General features: G+C 40.0%; 1 protein-coding gene across 1 annotated transcript; it reads left to right on the top strand.

Moving 5' to 3' along the window:
* Positions 1 to 12,908: 12,908 nt before the first annotated feature.
* Positions 12,909 to 17,056, top strand: LOC123488218 (protein lin-28 homolog B-like). The gene is made up of 3 exons (XM_045219106.1): positions 12,909 to 12,929; positions 13,134 to 13,330; positions 16,158 to 17,056. The coding sequence occupies exons 1-3, from the start codon at positions 12,909 to 12,911 to the stop codon at positions 16,513 to 16,515; spliced, it is 576 nt and encodes a 191-aa protein (XP_045075041.1). The 3' UTR covers positions 16,516 to 17,056.
* Positions 17,057 to 20,430: the final 3,374 nt, after the last annotated feature.

Below are 20,430 nucleotides of genomic sequence, written 5' to 3'. Positions count from 1 at the left end.
CTCCTCTTCCATCCTATCATCTCTTCCCTCTCTAAATCCTTCCGCCAATCTCCTGATTCTGCCTCCTCAACCTCCCTCTCCTCCCTCTCTAGATGCTTGACTCTCTATGTCCCCCTATCCTCCCCGGCAGCTCGGTCCTCCCCCTCCTGCTCCGTGGCTTGTCTTGATTCATTCCGAGCTCAGAGAACCCAGGCTCCGGGCAGCGACGGAAATGGAGAAAAACTGAACTCCCTGCGGACCTGTCATCTTTCCCTCCCTCCTCTCTACATTCTCTTCTTCTGTTTCTGCTGCTAAAAGCCACTTTCTACCACTCTAAATTTCCAAGCCTCTGCCTCCTAACCCTAGGAAGATCTTTTACTTACCTTCTGCTCCCTGCTACTGAATCCACCTCCTCCTCCCCCTCCTTCCTCCCTCTCTGCTTGGATGTCTTCGTCAACCATTTTAAAAAGAATGTTGACGACATCAGTCCTCATTATTAAGTCAAATGACACACAGCTGGTCCTGCTCACTGCCCTACCCAATGCTTTGACTTCTTTCTCCCTCTCTCTCCAGATGAAATCTTGCGACTTGTGATGGCGGCGGCCCCAACAACCTCCTTACCCTATCTCCTCCTCTCTTCTCCAACCATTTTCCAAACCTTTTCCCCTTACCTCCCACCTCACTCATCAACTCATCCTTGTCCATGGCTATGTCCCTTCCATCTTCAAAAAGCGCTGAGTTGCACCCCTCCTCAAAAAACCTACACTCGAATCCCTCCATGTCAGCAACTACAGACCATATCCCTTCTTTCTTTTCTCTCCAAAACTCTTGAGCGTGCCATCTATAGCCAACTCTCCTGCTATCTCTCTCAGAATGACCTTCTTGATCCAAACCAGTCAGGTTTCAAGACTGGTCATTCAACTAAGTTTCTCTTCTCTGTGTCACGGAGGCTCTCCGCACTGCTAAAACTAACTCTCTCTCTCCACTCTGCTCTAATCCTTCTAGACCTATCTGCTGCCTTTGATACAGACAACCATCAGATCCTCCTCTCCACCCTCTCCGAGTTGGGCATCTCCAGCGCGACTCACTCTTCGGATTCGTCCTACCTGACCAGGTCGCACCTACCAGGTTGCGTGGCATCTGTCTCCGCACCACATGCTCTCACCACTGGTGTCCCCCCAGGGCTCAGTTCTGAGCCATCTCCTATTCTCTCTATACACCAAGTCACTTGGCTCCTGTCCTTATCCTCACATGATCTCTCCTATCATTTACGCAACTACACAATTAATGCTTCTCCTTTCCCCCTTCCCAGTAACCAGGTAGCGAATCGCATCTATGCATGTCTGGCAGACATATCCCAGTGTGGATGTCGATCACCACCTCAGCTAACCTCGGCAACGGCTGCTCTTCCTCCCAGGGATCCCTTTCCATGATCTCGCCATCACGGTTGACACTCCGTTGTGTCCTCCTCCCAGAGTGCAAAAACCTTGGCGTGACCCTGGACAACACCCTGTCGTTCTTCGCTAACATCAAGCGGTGACCCGATCCTGTAGGTTCATGCTCTACAGCATTCGCAGAGTGTAGTCCTACCTTACACAGGAAGCAGCACAGGTCCTAATCCAGGCACTTGTCATCTCCCGTCTAGTTTACTGCAACCTAAGCTGTTGGCTGGGCTCCTGCCTGTGCCATTAAACCCCCTACAACTCATCCAGAACACTTCAGCCCCGTCTGGTGTTCAACCTTCCCATGTTCTCTCACGTCACCCCGCTCCTCCTTACCTCCACTGGCTTCCAGTTGAAGCTTGAATCTGCTACAAGACCATGGTGCTTGCCTACGGAGATGTGAGGGAAATGGCACCTCCTTAACATCAGGGTATGATCAGTTTTTACACCCGCGAGGGCATGCGTCTTCCACCTCCCCAGCCTGCTGGTCCCCTACCTCTGCGGAGGCTTCGGTTCCGCTCAGCCCAGTCAAAACTGTTTGCTGCTCTGGCACACCAATGGTGGAACAGCTCCCCTCACAACACCAGACAGCGGTGTAACTACCACCTTCGAACACTTAAACCCTACCTCTTTAAGGAATACCTGGATATATAAATGTCATCCAGGTACCAGATTTTACAAAAATACAAAAATAAATATATAAAAAACCAAATGAAAATTATAAATATACTCGAAAATGTATGAATTAAAAATTTAGAAAAATATTTTTTGAAATAAATTGTAAAGTAGTTGTCCCACTGGCTATCATAGGTAATACTAATTTGTAAAAGTCGCTCTGGATAAGAGCGTCTGCTAAATAGCGTAAATGTAAATGTAATGTGTGGCCCCAACCACCTCATCAGTGAAAACATCTAAAAATGTGTCATGCATCTCATACCATCACACTTGGTTTGCATTAGAAATTCTGATTTGCATGTTTTCTATGTGTAAACATAAGGTCTGAGGCCAGAAAATGTCTCAATTAAAAGTATCCATAATACAAGTAATTCATTGTGCATTTTTCTAGTATAACCGCATAAGTCATTGACAGATATGTCTACAATGTAAGCGATATGTACAATACAATAATTGTTTTAATTTGATTAATTGAAAGATTATCCATCATCATTAAATTGTATATTTACTTTGTGATAAAAATTCACAGAAAGACATTATAATAGTATAATAAATCCAATTACCATAGATTATACAAAAAGTTACAATAAATTATGAAAATCAACATTTGAAGTAAAACATAAAATTCACTCTGTTACTATTTATTTTAATGAATACAATTTGAGCTAAAATGTCAAATATTATCAATTATAATAATCACTAGTTCATTTGTGTATTGATAACAACCTGTTGTTCAATTCCCATCAGTAGAAACATTTTATTAAAATAAAACAATAACAAAATCATAAAAAATAACAGGACCAGTAAACATTAAAAGACATATTATTACGGAAGGATAGAAATTGTATATTTATTTCCAGGTTTATCAAAATAGCACTATATCTGAAAAAATACGTTGTATTTAGAAAGGCCTACAATACACACATTTCCATTCCATGTCCAGGAGTTATAATATAATATCCATTACCGCTTTTATCCAAAGCACTTACAGTCTAATTATTTTTAAGTATGGTTCCCGGATCACCCTACCATTTACAAGAGCCATGCTCTACCAATTGAGCTACAGACCATATTCGATAGTTGAATTCAAATCCTTCCAAAAACTCTGAAATAATAATATTTTATTCATATAATTGTTATAACAAAACAGCACCAGAACTTTTTCTTGTTCTTGTACTTTCTCTCTTTTACACATTTGGCACTTACAACATTTTCCTATAGAAATTTATATTTTTTTCAATAAATTTCATGAAATTTAGTCATTTTTGTAATGTACATTTACTTTTTAAAATGTGTTTTATAAAAATAGCTGTTCAAACATGTGTACCATTCTTAGATGTTACACATCGTTTTGACAACATTTTAATACATTGTTGTTGTTTTTTATTGTCAGATTCTGCATTCAATTACTAAACCCTAGCCTTTGTCCTTAAACTCTTAGTCTGTTAGGCTATCCCTTTTGTGAATTTAGTTTTCATAAACATAACATCCGCGTTTAATTTGTTTTTCAAATCTACTTTTAGATTCTTACTTCCTCCAACTTGATGTTGATTAAGCTACCCAAACACTGTTGGATAATCAAACAACTTTGATCTTAATCGAATCTTTTTCCTACACAAATAACTTTTTGAAAAACATGTAAACTATTCGATTGCTAATTTATTTTACTATTCACACTATGTATTTCACTGCATTGATTAGGGGTGCATCCTAGAGATTCAATCCCGAAAGCAACCACCAGATGACACAAAGAGCAACACCTTTCATGTAAATTCCCGCATTCTAAATTAAATAATACCCGCTACTATTATTAGTCAAAACTACACATCAAAAAACAAACACAGTCAAACACACAACTAACATATTAATATCTAAAATATACGGTGGAATAATAAAAATATTTGCTGCCTATTTCCAATCACTACACACTACCACTGTACTAGGCTGTCTATCAATGTAATTAAATTAACGCTAGATGGTCTACGCTGTTACCTATATCAACATGACTGCACTGAGTTCTAGGAGCAACGTCACTGTTCCATGTTGGCGCTTCTTTGTCACAGGCATCCAATCAGCCACGAGATAGCAGCAGGTGAGGCTGCGCCAACACCGGAGAGGCAGAGGCATTATGGCTGACACATCCCGCTTCAATGCACTCACACAGCTTAGACAATATACATTAACTATATCATACAAACTACCCTCTCCATCTTTCAACATACCTTCCATCATACTATATTCTCCATAAAATGATAACAACTTAAAATCCGCTCAATTTTCCCCCCTCTTTCTATGCCTAATGTTCTCACTAATTAACCACGTTATTTGCATTATACGTTGTGGACCCGAGCAGCGCCAAAACTGAGAGGGGGTCATATGAGCCAAAGCTAGATTCTGTTACAATAATAAAAAATATTTTTATTTCATATTCTTCCTCTTATACCTATAATCCATGCCATTAGCTAGCATCCAAACAGTTATTTACCATGTGGACATTCTTACCTAAATTCTATTTAAATTCATTAGGCTATACTTTCCTAAAAGGCTATATCCCGAAGATGGGTGGCAATAGGCCAAAGCAGCTGCAAACCAAACGTGAGATGAAGATAGGCTAAATCTCCAATAAAAATCCCTAATCACTTGTAGGCGATGTCATGGCACTTAGCTCGCTAAGCTCATGCGTAGAAAACGTTTAACGGTCGTCTCGCCCGATCGCATGTGCAACATCAATCTACGCACACTGCTTCGATATAGGTTTTTTTACAAAAATAAAACCTGTCAGTTTCACTTTCACGAGGTTGAATATTACATATTCATTTTACTTAAGACATTGGTTCGAATCTAGGTTGTACCTTTAGATTTCGAGAAATTAACAAATGGAATATTTTTGTACATCTTTCTATACTTCGCACCCACCCCCTTGTCTGTTTCGCAAGCGTTCCCAGTCTCGCGATGTTGTTCCTCTGGTTTAAACTCTAAACTCTTCAATCTCCAATCCTTAGTTAATATTAACCCTTGCCAGACCGCTACCTCCATTGCTTGATTGGGAGCCTTCCACACCGGAGCACTAGATGGCGTTCATCATTATTGAATTTACAATATATATTTTTAATAATGCATGATCAATTTCCCTATTCCTTGGGGAGTATTTATTATATGCTATAGTTGATATGAATGGAAACGGTGAATCTTATATTTCACACAGTTCTACATTTACTTTCAGTTATCTTGGGCATTCAACAACTGGTTATGAAAGTGCACCCTCTTCAATACATCCCAAGTGCAGAAGCTAATATGTAGTCTATTTAAACATTCTCCGATACATTCAGCTTTTAATAAACATCCCACTCTTCTTCACAGATATTCAGGAGTACTATCACCTCATATCGTCACGTTCACCATGCCTCCAATTGTTCTATGAAATAAAAAACTAACCCAGAAATCATTATAATTTTTTATTGAGTGCCACTCAATCCCATCCAATCCAATGCTGCTTTGTGTGAGTGTGTTTATATTTGTGTGTGCGTTTTTTTTGTGTGTGTGTGTGTGTGTGTGTGTGTGTGTGTGTGTGTGTGTGTGTGTGTGTGTGTGTGTGTGTGTGTGTGTGTGTGTGTGTGTGTTTTTCTTTTCTTTCCTGTGTGGAGTTTTTTCTTTAACCACTTGTTTTTAGTTCCACTAATGAGAATCTAGTATGCTACACTGAACAAAAATTCACATGCTAACAATTTCAAAGGTTTTACTGAATTACAGTTCATATAAGGAAAACATTTAATTGAAATAAATTCAGCCCCTAATCTATGATTTCCATGACTGAATATAATATGCATCTGTTTGGTCACAGATACCTTTAAAAAAAAAAAAGGGTGGGACCGTGGATCAGAAAACCAGTCAGTATCTGGTGCGACCGCCATTTGCCTCATGCAGCGCAACACATCTCCTTCATGGAGTTGATCCAGGCTGTTGTTGTGGCCTGTTGGAATGTTATCCCACTCCTCTTCAATGGCTGTATGAAGTTGCTGGATATTAGTGGAACTGAACACGCTGTCCCAGTCAGTCAAACCCTGGTGAGATACATGCAGATGATTTTCTACGTTTTGCGTTATTTGGTTGTGCAAACCCACAGTTTCATCAGCTGTCCGGGTGGCTGGTCTCAGGCGATCCGCTGATGAAGAAGCCATGTGAAGGTCCTGGGCTGGTGTCCACGTAGTCTGTTGTGAGGCCAGTTGTACTGCCAAATTCTCAAAAAAGCACATTGTAGAGAAATGCTAAAATTAACATTAACTTTCTCTGGGAAGCAGCTCTGGTTACATTCCCTCAGTCAACATGCCAATTACACCCTCCACCCTCAAAACTTGAACTATCAGAGGCATTGTGTTGTGTGACAAACTGCACATTATAGAGTGGCCTTTTATTGGCCTCAGTACAATTTCCTCCTGTATTATAATGATCATGCTGTTTAATCCAGCTTCTTGATATACCACACCTGTCAGGTGGAAACTATCTTACAAAGTACTCACTAACAGGGGATAATAAATTATTATTATTATTATTATATAAAAAATTTTTCAAAAAAATTTGATATAGCTTTTTTCCTTGCAAAATTTCTGGATCTTTTATTTCAGCTCATGAGGACATGGACCACACTTTACATGTTGCGTTTATATTTTTTGTTCATATTTTAACTTAGTTATTCTACCATATGTTTAAATAGATTATTTCAATATCTTCATTTCCCTTTCATTTGTTTCAAACATAACTTTTTAATATCCATAATCTGATTTATTGGCACAATTGTGTATTTCAAAACTTAAACCTGACTAAAGATTTAAAACCTAAGATATAACCTCATTGAGCTCGCAGTTTACCATAGCGGTAGCCTCAGCCATTTACCTCACCAAAATAAAAGGTCCACAATCTTCAATTTGATTCCAATTGCGTTTCTTACCTTTATTTAAAATCAATCATTCTTCCCCTTTCACTATCTCACCTGCTAATACATTGAAAATCACATGAAACCCAGAAACCCTCCGGCGTCCTCTATTAACCCCCTAACTTAATCCTCCTCTCTTCCATCAATGCTCCTCACTTTGAATGGAAAATTTATCACCACATTACAAGGACCCCCAATATCATCGAAGGATCTCCAGATTATCGAAGGGTTACCAAGATTAGGCAATACATCACATTTACGCAAAACTATATGATTCCCATTATTTCCATAGTTTTTCTCACAAAACTGTTAAAAAAAAAAAACATTCGATCTAAATATAACGTGCTTACAATCTATTATATATATTCGCATACTTTACATTGTAGTTTAAACAGTTAAATTGTAGTTTTCTACATTATTAGAGTTGTTAATGTTGTAGCACCTAATATTTTTGAGCAATGTAACTTATTTTTACTCAAAGCTAACTGCAAAAAAAGTGCTCAATGGTAGAAAATGGAATGAACCATATAAATAATTAAATGGGGGGGGGGGGGCTCTCCGTGGCCTCAGCATTTCTGGTTGAAAGCGTTAAGAACTGAAATTACCAAGCACGTCACACCCAGTTATGCATGCTACTTTCCCTCATAACTGTGACTATACATGGGCTGATTATGTTTACACCCTCTGTCCTCACCGTTTATATCGCTGCACACAACACACTTAAGGGCTATAGTCTGAGTTTTCTGTTTCCAAATCCTCCTCAATCTTCCCAATAGGCTCATGACTCAGTTGGATGCTACATCACACCCAACTGATACCTGAAAAATAACTGCTTCGGTAACATCTGATACCTTGCTGCCTGGTCATTCTGGCCTAATGTTCCACGCTGCGTTTGTGCCAAGCTCCTATTCCCTCTCATATTCTGCATCTTCACAAACACACTTAAAGAGCGGGTTGAAGTGTATGAGGTGGGGTCTGGGAGTCCATCAGGAATTCCTGCAGCTTGAGTGTGGGCGTGTTTTACAGTAGGTATTGGGGTATTTCTCCCCCACTCCCCTTCATAAAATTCCCTAACCTTCGCCCTGCTAACCTCTGTGTTTTGAACCCTCTGTCATGTTATTTATGACCTTGGTCTACATTATCGGGGTTAATCGTTTTTATTTCAGACAATTCTATTATAATATTGTATTAAAACCAGGTGTTATTACGCTCGAATAGTCTTTATACAGCCTGTTAAATGTTACCATGCAAAACACATACCCTATCATAATATTTCTGCTTACCTTAACCCCTTACCTTAACCATTTTACATTCCCTTCAGAATTGGTAGGACGTCCTAAGATCTATTGCACCACCAACATAATAGTATCAGAAAGCATACAGCAAATTGACAGGAGTCCTAACGAAAGCAAAATAGAATATCCTGAAAACTTACTACGTATCCCCTATATTCTTGAATTGAATATTCGGCTGATGCAGAAGAATAAACAATATCAAGACCAGCAGGGCCCAAATCACCGAGAGTTGGACAAACTTGGCAGAAACACTGGCCGAAAGGTTATTCTATATTCTATGTATATCTGCTTAGATTGTCTCTCTGCGGTCCCTCTTTCCTGGGAAAGGAGAGGACTACTTAACCCCTCCCAGATGTTGTTGGTATCTCTGTCAATATCTTGTGTTATGTAGCATACACCGCCACGGCGTTTTGCTATTTCTATATACTTGAGTTTTTTGTGCGCTTTTTGCAGAGGTTCATGGGAACAATGACACCTGTCCTTTGCGTCAAATACAAATTATTTCACCCTTGTTGTTAAAATTAAAAGTGATGCTGGTGCGGGTGAAAGTTCATAGCTGATATATAAACACTTCAATATCGAAGTTGAAGTAGCCTATGATTTTATCAATGCCTGGCCGCTCTACAGAAAATAAATACTTTGCATATGAACTGTGACATACAAATACATTTAAGTAATATTTTCCCAAATAATTTTACTGAAACAATGATAATTGATGTTTTAACATTGTATTTTCAACTTGCTTTCCAGGAGGGGTGGGCAAAGGTGGCGAAAGGAGAGGAGCCCGGATCGCTTGCAGGGTGAGCAGCAACAGTCCACATGCACGGCGCTGGCCACTGCAGGGTGGTTCAATGTGCTTGATGGGCTTCGGGTTTTATATCCATACGTGACTAGTCGTGGGCTCTAGATCCTGCTATGATGTATTTGTTCACCAAGTAAGTTAAGTTAACCATCTATGGATACAAATAAAAAAATCAGCCAATAATAGTCAAGCTGAAACCTCATGTCTACGAGCTGGATACAAATTGTCCCACTCCTATACAGGGTGACCACACAGTGCAGGCTATTGATAGTTTGTATCTCTATCACATATCTCTGAAACACATGCACATTGTTGAGGGAGCAGTAGTATTAACATTGTAAACACCGAAGTTGTAGCAGCATCAGGAGTATCATATATTCTGAGTCCTCATGAATGAGCTGTCATTTAGGATGTCTGTAGGCCTACAGGAAATATTTAACATTTGGAATATTTTATAAGCAATATAGTTTTTGCATTGTAAAAATGGTTGATTATGATTTTCTCATGTTTTATAGGCCCAGAGGACAGGAGGAAGGGCCTCTCTATAAGGGGTTTTCTTACCAAATGGTGGTGCATGCATGGTGGTGGTCAGTTACTTTCATTTGAGGCCAACTTCACAACCCAGGTTTGACATTATTTAACTCCTGTGTGGGCTTTAGACTGTGTATGTTATAACACTGGCTTCCCTTCACCCCCCTGTGCCATTTTGCGAATTCTATTCTTCCCACAAAATTCCATCCAATACACAACATTCCACATTTTATTGTCTTAAAGTTTTCCCAATCCCCATCCCCGTGCCAGATCAGTTGGATCTTGCAATGCCAGGGTTATGGGTTAAATTCCCCACGGACCATAAAATTATGCACTTACTACTGTAAGTTGCTCTGATAAGTGTCTGCTAAATACTAAAATGTAAATGTAGTAGGATTTGCTTGGGCAGCATAGGCTTGGGGAGTGGTGTGGTGGGGGGCACATAGTGTAGGATGCGATGAGAGACTGGCTGGAGTGGATCTTGTTATACCCCCATCAGTCCATCTGATCTCACTGTGATGTGTTTGGCAAGCTCCTCCTTCCTTCCAGGGCTAATACCAGTCTTTGTTTCTTCCCTCTTCTGTTTTTTTTCCCTCCAAAAAAATAAAATTGCTACCTACTTGTGTTCACATGACTTCCTCCTTACAGTGGAGTCATCTGTTGATAGAGGGACTAAACTAGAGTAGACTGATTTCTATGGCCAGCTGATGAAATGCATATGACGACAGTGCAGCTAACTGCTAACCGACACTGTTGGAGCAATACAGTTGCAGTATGTTATCTGTCTGTGTGCTTTTGACCACTGCTTCTGTTTGATGTTGAATCACTGTCTCCATGGGCTTTCGAGACTCTGCAATTACAATTAATTTTAACTGGGTACATGAGACTGATTTCTGGGAATGTTTCACAAATTTACGTGGATTTATATACTGTAGGTTCCCTTGCATAGCTGGAATGTGACTAACAAATGAGTAACATGATGCCTCTGTAGAGAGGACTGTGGAGAGACCACATATGGATTTGTAGAATGTCCTGAAGTACTGCTTCAAGTGGGGGGAATTGTCTCTTTAAACTGGGAATATGTTGTAATCTGTTGACGCATGAAACATTTGAAGCTCAACAAATGCCTGTGGTATATTCAGGAGTTAAACTAGCTGAGGCCTGACCCAGCCTGAACTCTAGGGGTTTTGTCATTTTTTTCTACATGTCTGTCCTCTCAACCCTCTCATTCATATCACGTTTCTCTCAATCAAGCCGTCCAGTGGCAAAAGCTTCCTCCACTATTGGAAGAGCTAGTAAATAGACACTGTGCTGAAAAAAATTAAATTAAAGTACTGTATATACCCCCACCCCTTCCTCTTTCTCATGTCCCTCCTTTTCTCCTTGATCTCTTTTTCTGTCTTTCCCTTCTCTTCTATGCCCTTTTAATTCCCACATTCTCCAGGCGATTTACACCCTCCCCCAATCGAAAACAGGCTAAATGGCTGCTGTGCTGGGTTGGTCTGTGGTAGCCCAGAGTTTAGGTGGCTCCAGCATGGCTAACAGAGAGCTGGGCTGAGGGCTGATGGCTCAGATATGTCAGGAGGAGGACAAGGTGTCTGGAGCAGAGAATCCCATTCCCTTTGGGAGCCTGAACCTATATGCTTTGACTTCTGTTGAAACTCAAATCAGTGACTGCGAGTGACTAGTAGAAATAAGGGCTAGATGAGTTTGTTGGCCTCCCTGTAAAGATGAACTAGGGTTAAGTTTAGTTGCATGTTGTTTCATCAGGATTCATGAGTTATACCGCAATAATTTATGTTACTGTAAACATAACTTTCACAGAAGTCAAATAATGTTTGTTTTAATCAGTGGTATCCCCTTTGTGTATTAGAAAAGTTATTATGTATTGTGAACTGGGGATAAATTGGCTTAATTAATGCTGTTGTTGAGGTAACAGTAGCTGTAAATGTATGAATTAATTTTGTAAACATTTATTTTGGGCAAGATCAATGAAAATGTAATTAGATGTAAAATAGTAAAATGGTAAAAGTTGTTTTAAAAAAGTTGTTTAAGAAAAGGAATACATCTCTAATTGAGAGATTATTAGGATATTATTTGAATATATTCAAAACCTAAATTATCTGTGTAATAGTATTACCATTAATATACTGTTTATATACTATATATGCCTACTATTTACATTTTTATAATAAAATAATTGTGAAATAGTATTTGCTATTTGGTAATTGTGTTTTTCTTTGATGGATGACATTTATTTTTTTAAACTCATGAACCTCAAACAAGCAATGATTATTATTTGACACATGAATAGATCATACATACAATTATGTTTCTAACAAATAAGGAAAGGGAACCAACTGTTTTAAAGTTTCACAAACAGTAAGATATGATTTTGTTTTTTATACATATTTTATACCTGTAAAAAGTATGATTTTGTATTTTATAATGGGATAAGAGTGATGATAATAGTATGAATGATAATATATTTGTTATTGCAAGTTTATATTCAACAAATGCATTTTTACACCAAAATCCTTTGTTTCACTTGCCATTAAATAATTGTAGAAACATTTTGTGATCTATATTAACTGAATGCCTAAGATTCCAATGACTGAGTTCACAGATCATCATGTAAGACTAAAACAGACCTTTTCTTACTGGTACTGACAGCTGCTTTATTGAGAAAGTTCTACATTTTACTCATTTAACAGGCGCTCTTATCCAGAGCGACTTACAGTTAGTGAGTGCATTCATTTAATTTTTTTTTCATACTGGCCCCCGTGAGAATCGAACCCACAACCCTGGCGTTGCAAGCGCCATGCTCTACCAACTGAGCTACACAGGGCTACATTTACTTACTACGAATGTGAGATGTGGTTTTCGTACCTAGCTACATTAAGATGAATGCATTAAGTGTAAGTTGCTCTGGATAAGAGCGTCTGCTAAAATACTAAAATGTAAATGTTACACAAACATTTCCTCGTTTTCTACTTCTTATTAACAATATCCTGCTCAAAGGACAGCTATTCCCTGTCCTGTGGCTCTGTGGGTCTGTGTAAAGATCTAAAATTCCCTCAAAGAAGTGAAGAGATTGTGGGTCTATTCTGGAAAGTGTGGTGTTCTGCTGTAGTGTGCTAAAGTCAATCTGAATCCTTTGGTATAGTAAGTGAACCAATGTGCTCAGTCCACAGCGACAGACCCAGGGAATGGCAGGGAGCAAGTGACTGTAGGGATCAGCCATTAGGACGGCTATGTCAGTCTTTACCATACAAGTAATCTTCAAGCACATATTTGGATACATGGTAGCAAGTTATCAAATGTGATGTAGATGGATGAATATGAGATTGATTGAGACCTAGATGGAGAGGTGGGTTGATTTAGTTTTGCTGCATGTGACTAGACCATGAGATCCCTGTGTAACCTGTGTCCTCTTCTCCCTATCCGGCCCCTGTCCTATCCTCCTTCTCCTATCCCAGAGCAAACTACACATGGAGGGCTTCCCGCAGCCTGCGGGAGGGAGAGAGCCACTAGAGTTCACCTTCCAGAGGTCCCCCAGGGGCCTGGAGTCTGTACGGGTCACGGGCCCCGAGGGAGGCCCCTGCTCGGGCAGTGAGAGGAGGCAGAAACCCAAGCCCCCGGCCCCAACGCAGAAATGGAAGCCAAAGGGAGACCGGTGAGTGGACCATAGAAATAGAATTACTAGAACAGACTTTCCTTTCAATTCAATGTTCTGTTATGGGTGAAAATGGAGTGATTAAGACCTGCTACAGCAGGGAAGGAATTGAGACTGAGACTGGCAACAGAACAGATAATGATGTTGATGGGAATGGGGTAGTACTGCAGTGATCATTAGTGGTGTATTTGTGTGTGTGTGTGTGTGTCTGTGGGTTTGTGTGTGCATACTTGCATGTGTGTGTGCATTGATGTAATCTATTTTGCAGGAGCTGCATGTTTGTATTTACCTGTGTATGATTCAGAGGTTCTGTGTGGATTATACCTGCTGCATTATTTACACTATGTAATAGGTAAACATTTGTAGGGGTTCTGTTGCATGGTGTTCCTCTAGAGGTCAAATGTACTGTATGATGAGTTTAGTATTAGTAATGAATGTGATTGTGCTGGACCTTTCCTGTGTGGGGCTGCATTTCCACCCAAACTGTTATTCTATAGGGCTCCAGTTGCCATGGTTTTACAGCAATATTGTATGATGTCGGTCTAGTCGGTCTAAGTGCTACTATTTCTGTGATGGTTGGTTTTGAGGCTCTACTGCTGGCTGCTATTTGCTTTGAATACAGATTTGTCCTTCACTCCACTGACATGGATTGGTGATAGGAACGGCTGTTTTAACAGCTGTTTCCCAACCAGATGCAATGTTGTAATGTATAGCAAATATCACTTTAGACTGAAGAGGAATTCTCAGAAACAGGCATTCTATTTTATACAGAATTGCTTTTTACTGATCATGTTAGGTGATGTTATATTGCATCATGTTGTGTTATGGTGGATACTAATTGTATGTACTGAGTTAGGCCTATGCTACATCAATTATGAAATTTATATAACAATGTATACTCGTAATAAAGAGTAAACAACCTCTTTTTGTGTAGACATTTCATCCTAATTTCCCTCCCCCATTGTTATAATGTCAGAGGGATCTTTCTTCAAAGGCAGGAATAGAAATATGTTGAGGTCAGTGTGTTGACCTCTACCCCCTGACCTTTCTGGGTCAGTAAAAAAGCTGCTGGTTAGATCCAAGTAGGCAGGTTAAAAACATTTATAAACACTACATTCCCCTTTAGTAACATCACCACCATTTATATTTTTTATTTAATGGATTGATGTATTACAGTGTTACACAGTTAAACTCTTGGCTCCCTGATCTTATAAACATTGACAATATTTGAACATTTTGGAATGTACAAATAAATTGTGCCAACACGTTTCTCTTCACTTGAGTTATTGGTTGACTTGAAAGTCAAACCTCAGCTGATTTGTTGTTCTGTGCAAGTATTAGAAATTATGCAAACATAAAAGTTGTGGGAACTATGTAACCATGTATCTAAACAGTGCCTGCCTATGTGATTGATATGTTATAAAAACATAGATTCTGCAACACTTGTGAAACCTTGACTACTAGCATGGCAGTTTGTCTTGTGAAAACTGGTTATTCGCTCTTACCAGCTAGAATGGGAGTCTATGTGGTGGGGTTGGGGGAGTGGAGGAGGGTATTGGTAGGTAGCCTCCCAAGTAAGCGAACTAGCGTGGATGAAACCTAAATTCCAATGCCCTTCCCCCTCTCCTTCCCTCCTCTCTCCTGTCCTCTCCCCCCTCGCATGTTCTAATTGAAGATGCCACGAGAGGGACCCCCTGCAAACCTCCAGCTCGGTCATGCGAAACACTTTGTTTCCATCTGAAAGAGTTAAAACTGCAATATGTAACTTTTTGGGTGACCGACCTGAAATGTAAATAATAATATGCCATTTAGCAGACGCTTTTATCCAAAGCGACTTACAGTCATGTGTGCATACATTTTTACGTATGGGTGGTCCCGGGAATCAAACCCACTACCCTGGCATTACAAGCGCCATGCTCTACCAATTGAGCTACAGAGGACCACCTTTTACCTTATAACATCTGACTGCAAGTTAATAATGTCATAATGATCCTATCTAATTATGATGTGATATCTAATGATCAGGTCTATTGCTAATGAATTGGTATGATTTACTTTTATATTAACCAGTTAATTGAATAGCTTCCTTTTTGAGCCAGTAAAACAGACCATGTGACAGGCCTTTGTTCCCTGTGTGGAGTCCTGCTTTGTTTTGCCCTGTCATCAATGTTTCGCATTGTCATTGTTTCCGCCCGTGAGCAGCTTCTTGGTTATTTATTGCAGGTCTTAGGCCTGAGTTGTTGACATACTGCATTTCTATAGACATTTGGCAGTAAGCTATACATATCAGCACGTGGGCAACTTTGTTATTAAAGCGCATTTTATCAGGGAAAATAATAAGCTATTCATCTATTTGTTTGATTTGTCTTCTCTTGATGAGAACACATATGAGAAGTCTTGTATTTGCATTTGTCGCTTTAGCTGTTTTCTGTTAAAGGTTCAGTATTGGTGTATTTTATGTGTATTCTATGGTGTATTCTATAGTGTATTCTATAGTGTATTTTATGTGTATTCTATGGTGTATTCTATAGTGTATTTTATGTGTATTCTATGGTGTATTCTATGTGAGATGCTGCCATCTAAAGGATACATTTGGACCAACAGATTTTGGGAAAATATAATTCAACCAATCTAGTAAGCATGTTATAACTGGATTTGTACCATAATGCATTACATTCTAGAGAAAATGTAATGATATCCCATATAAGAAGTTCTAGGTATTATTATTTTATTTCAGAATAAATACACACTTTAAGCCCTGAAGTTGAAAGAAACTGCTTGTTTGTGAATTGGAATGTGACAAGAATCTCCTCTCTCTGTGTCTCAGATGCTATAACTGTGGAGGACTAGACCACCATGCCAAAGAGTGTGGCCTGCCGCCCCAGCCAAAGAAGTGCCACTACTGCCAAAGCGCGACGCACATGGTGGCCCACTGTCCTCACCGCCCCCCCGGCCCCTTATCTCCCGGCCGGGCCGCAGCCACTCAGGGAAGACACACTACTGTGGACCAGTATCCCTCTACCTCCTCCACCACCTCCTACAACCCCAGTCCCAGGCATGGAAACAGGCACTCCCAGCCCTCTCAGGACAATTCCTCCCCCCTCAGCAAGTCCTCCAGCTCTCCGGAAGACCCGGCACAGAACCAGAGGAGTTCTGGAGGGCACCACAGGTGGAAACAATCCTGATCCACAGCCATCATTGACGGATGCCACCTCTTAGTATTACCTCTGGTCCAATAAAACCACCTTCCTTCAGTCTGATCAGTCTCCTCCTCACGCAGACACATCCTTAGCTACCTCCTGAGCAACCTCAAGCAGATCCACATTTCTAACCAAATGGACAGTCAAGTATCTATTTTACTTCCCCAATCCCTCCCCGACTCCCCGACTCTCCCTCTACCAAACTGTGTACATTTTAGCTACCTCCTGGGCAAACTCAATCCATCTCCACATAGATAGACCTATAATCTTAGCTACCTCCTGGCCAACTCAATCCATCTCCACATAGATAGATCTATAATCTTAGCTACCTCCTGGGCCAACTCAATCCATCTCCCCTACCAAGCTGTACCATGATAGCACCATTGGATCCAAGGGTAAAGCTTCAGCCTCATCTACCTCAGACTGGTAGCACAAGGATGGTCAGTCACTCTTGTGTTTCCATCGCTGAGTCAGATCAAAGTCATGGACATCCGCTCTATTATCTGTTGCAATAAGAAGACAACTGGGAATGGGACTGACACACAAACAACCAAAAGCAATCTTGTTCTTTCTTTTTTGATCATTTTCCTCATCTGAACTTTATTGTCCCAAAGCTCAGTCTACTCAAATTCACCATTCACCTGGATTCACCATTCACGTGATCCAACGGGAAGTATTTCTCAGATCTTTCTCTATTTTGGAGAACTACACAGGGCGATTATGAGCCTTTGTTTTCTCTGTGCATTTTTCATCGGTCGCCAAAGACACCCAAACATACTTATTAGGCTCGGTTTACCGGACACAGATTAAGTCTAGTCTTAGACTAAAACGCCCTTTCAATGGAGAATCGTGATAAGTCATTGAACGTGCTTTTTAGTCCAGGACTAGACTAGATCTGTGTCTGGGAACCTGTTTCTGACTAAACCAATGCTAATATGATAATTTGTCTGTTCAAGGCAATGAAGAAGTAGCATAAAGTGCCTTCTCATATGGCCTCATTCATCCTCATCAATAAGAATACTGAATGTAAATATTAAGATGTATGTTGAATGCATTTATATGGAGACATGGTTTATGTTTCTTTTAACTTTACTCACACAATATCAAGACCATACTCACTCTCCCACAGGGTACGGCTACACTGACTGACTGTTAAAAGGTATCATCGGAGCAGTCACTTCTTAATGTGTGTTGACAAATCAAACTCAATCTAATCAAATGACCTTAGTAGGAAGTGTAAGATGACAAATAATCATGAGGTGAAATGTTTGCCTTCCACCCCTTTGATTACTGTGTGACTGAAGGGCATAATACTGCATGAAACAAAGCACTGGGGCCTCCCAAGTGGCTCAGCGGTCTAACCAACGCTTTGAACAAACCGACTGTGTCATTGCGTTTTGGTACACCAGAAGTACATTCCTTTCCAATGGAACGCTGCGTTTGCCTTGCAGCATTGCGTTGCAGAGGCAGCTGCAGTGCGTTCTGTGTGGTGCATACGTTGGATTTATCGAACATATGCGTCAAACTGTATGCGTAAACGGGTTGACAGTAATGGTAGCAGAAGGTGAATGTTGAACTTTTGTTGCACACATATCTAGATGATGCTGCATACTATTTTGCGCAATGACACAGTCGGTGTGTTCAAAGCGTAAGGCACTGCATCGCAGGGTTCGATTCCGGGCTGTATCACAACCGGCCTAGGTCGGGAGAGGGCGGTGCACAACTGGTCCAGGTTAGGGGAGGGTTTGGCCGGGGGGTGCTTTACTTGGCTCATCGCGCTGTAGTGAATCCTTGTGGCGGGTCGGGCGCCTGCAGGCTGACCTCAGTCGTCAGTTCAGTGGTGTTTCCTCCGACACATTGGTGTGGCTGGCTTCCGGGTTAAGATGGCGGGTGTTAAGAAGCGCGGTTTGGCGGGTCATGTTTCGGAGGACGCATGACTCGACCTTCGCCACCCGTTGGGGAGTTGCAGCGATGAGACAAGATCGAAATTGGGGAGAAAAGGGGGTAAAAATACAAAAAATAAACAAAGCACTGATATTTTTGTATAATGCAGTTATGAATTGAACATCAAGGCTCTACTATGTTTTACTGAAAGTTAATACATGTTATTATCATAGATTGTATATATAATCAAACATTAGCACAAACCAAACTAGATTCCTGGAGGCCTCAAATTTTATATTTTCTCTCAGGAGAAAGAATGTTCTCAGGGAACTTACCAAAAGTTTACCTTTCATTTTGAGGGGAATCATCATCATAGAACTTAATTTGTTTTTGTTTTAAGCAAACCATGTGATATCGAGTTAGTGTTCAACTCTATAGACTTATGTACTGATATTAGTAACTACCTCTGAGTTCTAGGTATACATACTGTTATTATTTCCATGTTACGTTGTAAAAGCACCTGGCCACAGCTGTCTGAACCTGTGCATTATTGTAAGTTCATACCACCATCTAGTGGTCAGTTCGGGTAATTTATATTCTGTTTACTTTATGGTTTCTGTTTTTGTCTTAGCATTCCTTGGTCACATCACTTAGACAAAGGACAATACTGTGAAGTAATACCTCAAACATTACAATCCTACACACAGGCCTTTTACATTGAGTGTACAAAACATTAAGAACACCTTCCTAATATTGAGTTGCAATATGGTTTCTGTCAAACTCATCTCACAAACAATTCATGATTTAGTCTTTTTTTGTTTACATGAAAACTTAAACATCTCAATGATGTGTGTGTTTTATCCTCTCTGTTATGTGCGGTCCTCCGAGATTGATGTAGCTACTGATATTGTTTTAACCTTGTATGGATCATATCATCTAATCGTGTGTATTAATGATCAATTCATAACAGATAAGCAACAGAGAATCCCTAACTCATGGTTATGTAACAGGGTAGGGGTCCATTCCATTTCAATTCAGTCAATTCAGGTTGGAAACTAAAATTCAAATTCCATTTTTCATCATTGGAAAGCAATGAGGAAAAATGGAATTGAATTTTCAGTTGACATCCTGAATTGACTGAATGGAAATGGAATTGACCCCAACTATTCTGCAACATTTCTGTAATAGTTGAGACAGCCCTGTGGATTCAGACTGAACCAAAGCACTTATTGTGGAGATATATGCTCCAAAGACAACCCAGAAAGCACTGTTGAGTTGCCCACTATTGTGATGTGAGGGACTTTGTCACGTTTTTGTAAAAAAAATAAAAGCTTGTGTATGTATGTATTTTCAGTGCTGTGGTTGTATTGTACAATCAAGTGTTCCTCCAAAGCAGAAGATTGTCTTAACGTCTCAAAAGAGCACTGATATCTGTTGTATTGTTTTCCTGTTGGCCTGTCATTCATTCATTGTATTCAACATTTTTTTTGTTACATCAATCATGGTTTGTCTGAGATATTCAAAAGGTTTATTTGACTGAAATAATAAAGCCTGTTGCTAACCTCTTCTTTTGGTCTGGTTGATCTTTCAGACATGTGATGGTTTAAACCACGTGTCAAACTCATTCCACGGAGGGACGAGTTTCTGTTTGGCTCCTCGTACTTGATTGATGAATTAAGGTCACTAATTAGTAAACAACTCCCCTCATTTGGTTGTCTAGGTCTTAATTGAAAGGAAAAACCAAAAACACGCAGACACTAGGCCCTCCATGGAATGAGTTTGAACATTGACCTCGTTTAAACAGTGACAGTAGTTCAGACTGAGAAAAGAAACCGGTAGTACTCATGATAGATCCTAGAGGGCGCTAGAGGACAAGTTTTCCATCAATTCTGTTGATTTCTTTTTCAAGTGTTCCCTCTGAGTAATTAATATAAGCTTACTATCATGGCATAAAAAAAGTGATACCAAGCTTGTGTACTTATAGCCGTGAAGAAAAACAGCACAACAGCCTCAAAT

Source organism: Coregonus clupeaformis, unplaced genomic scaffold (assembly GCF_020615455.1).
Source record: "Coregonus clupeaformis isolate EN_2021a unplaced genomic scaffold, ASM2061545v1 scaf2064, whole genome shotgun sequence".
Taxonomy (NCBI): domain Eukaryota; kingdom Metazoa; phylum Chordata; class Actinopteri; order Salmoniformes; family Salmonidae; genus Coregonus; species Coregonus clupeaformis.
The sequence above is the reverse complement of the archived record's forward strand: the minus strand, read 5'-3'. Positions and strand labels throughout refer to the sequence as shown.

What these genes read in the sequence shown, in the direction of transcription:
- LOC123488218 (XM_045219106.1), top strand. Translation starts at nt 12,909, where the DNA reads ATGTCAGTCTTTACCATACAA. An exon ending in TGTCAGTCTTTACCATACAA is followed by an intron (nt 12,930 to 13,133) that starts GTAATCTTCAAG and finishes CTCCTATCCCAG; the next exon opens with AGCAAACTACACATGGAGGG. An exon ending in TGGAAGCCAAAGGGAGACCG is followed by an intron (nt 13,331 to 16,157) that starts GTGAGTGGACCA and finishes TCTGTGTCTCAG; the next exon opens with ATGCTATAACTGTGGAGGAC.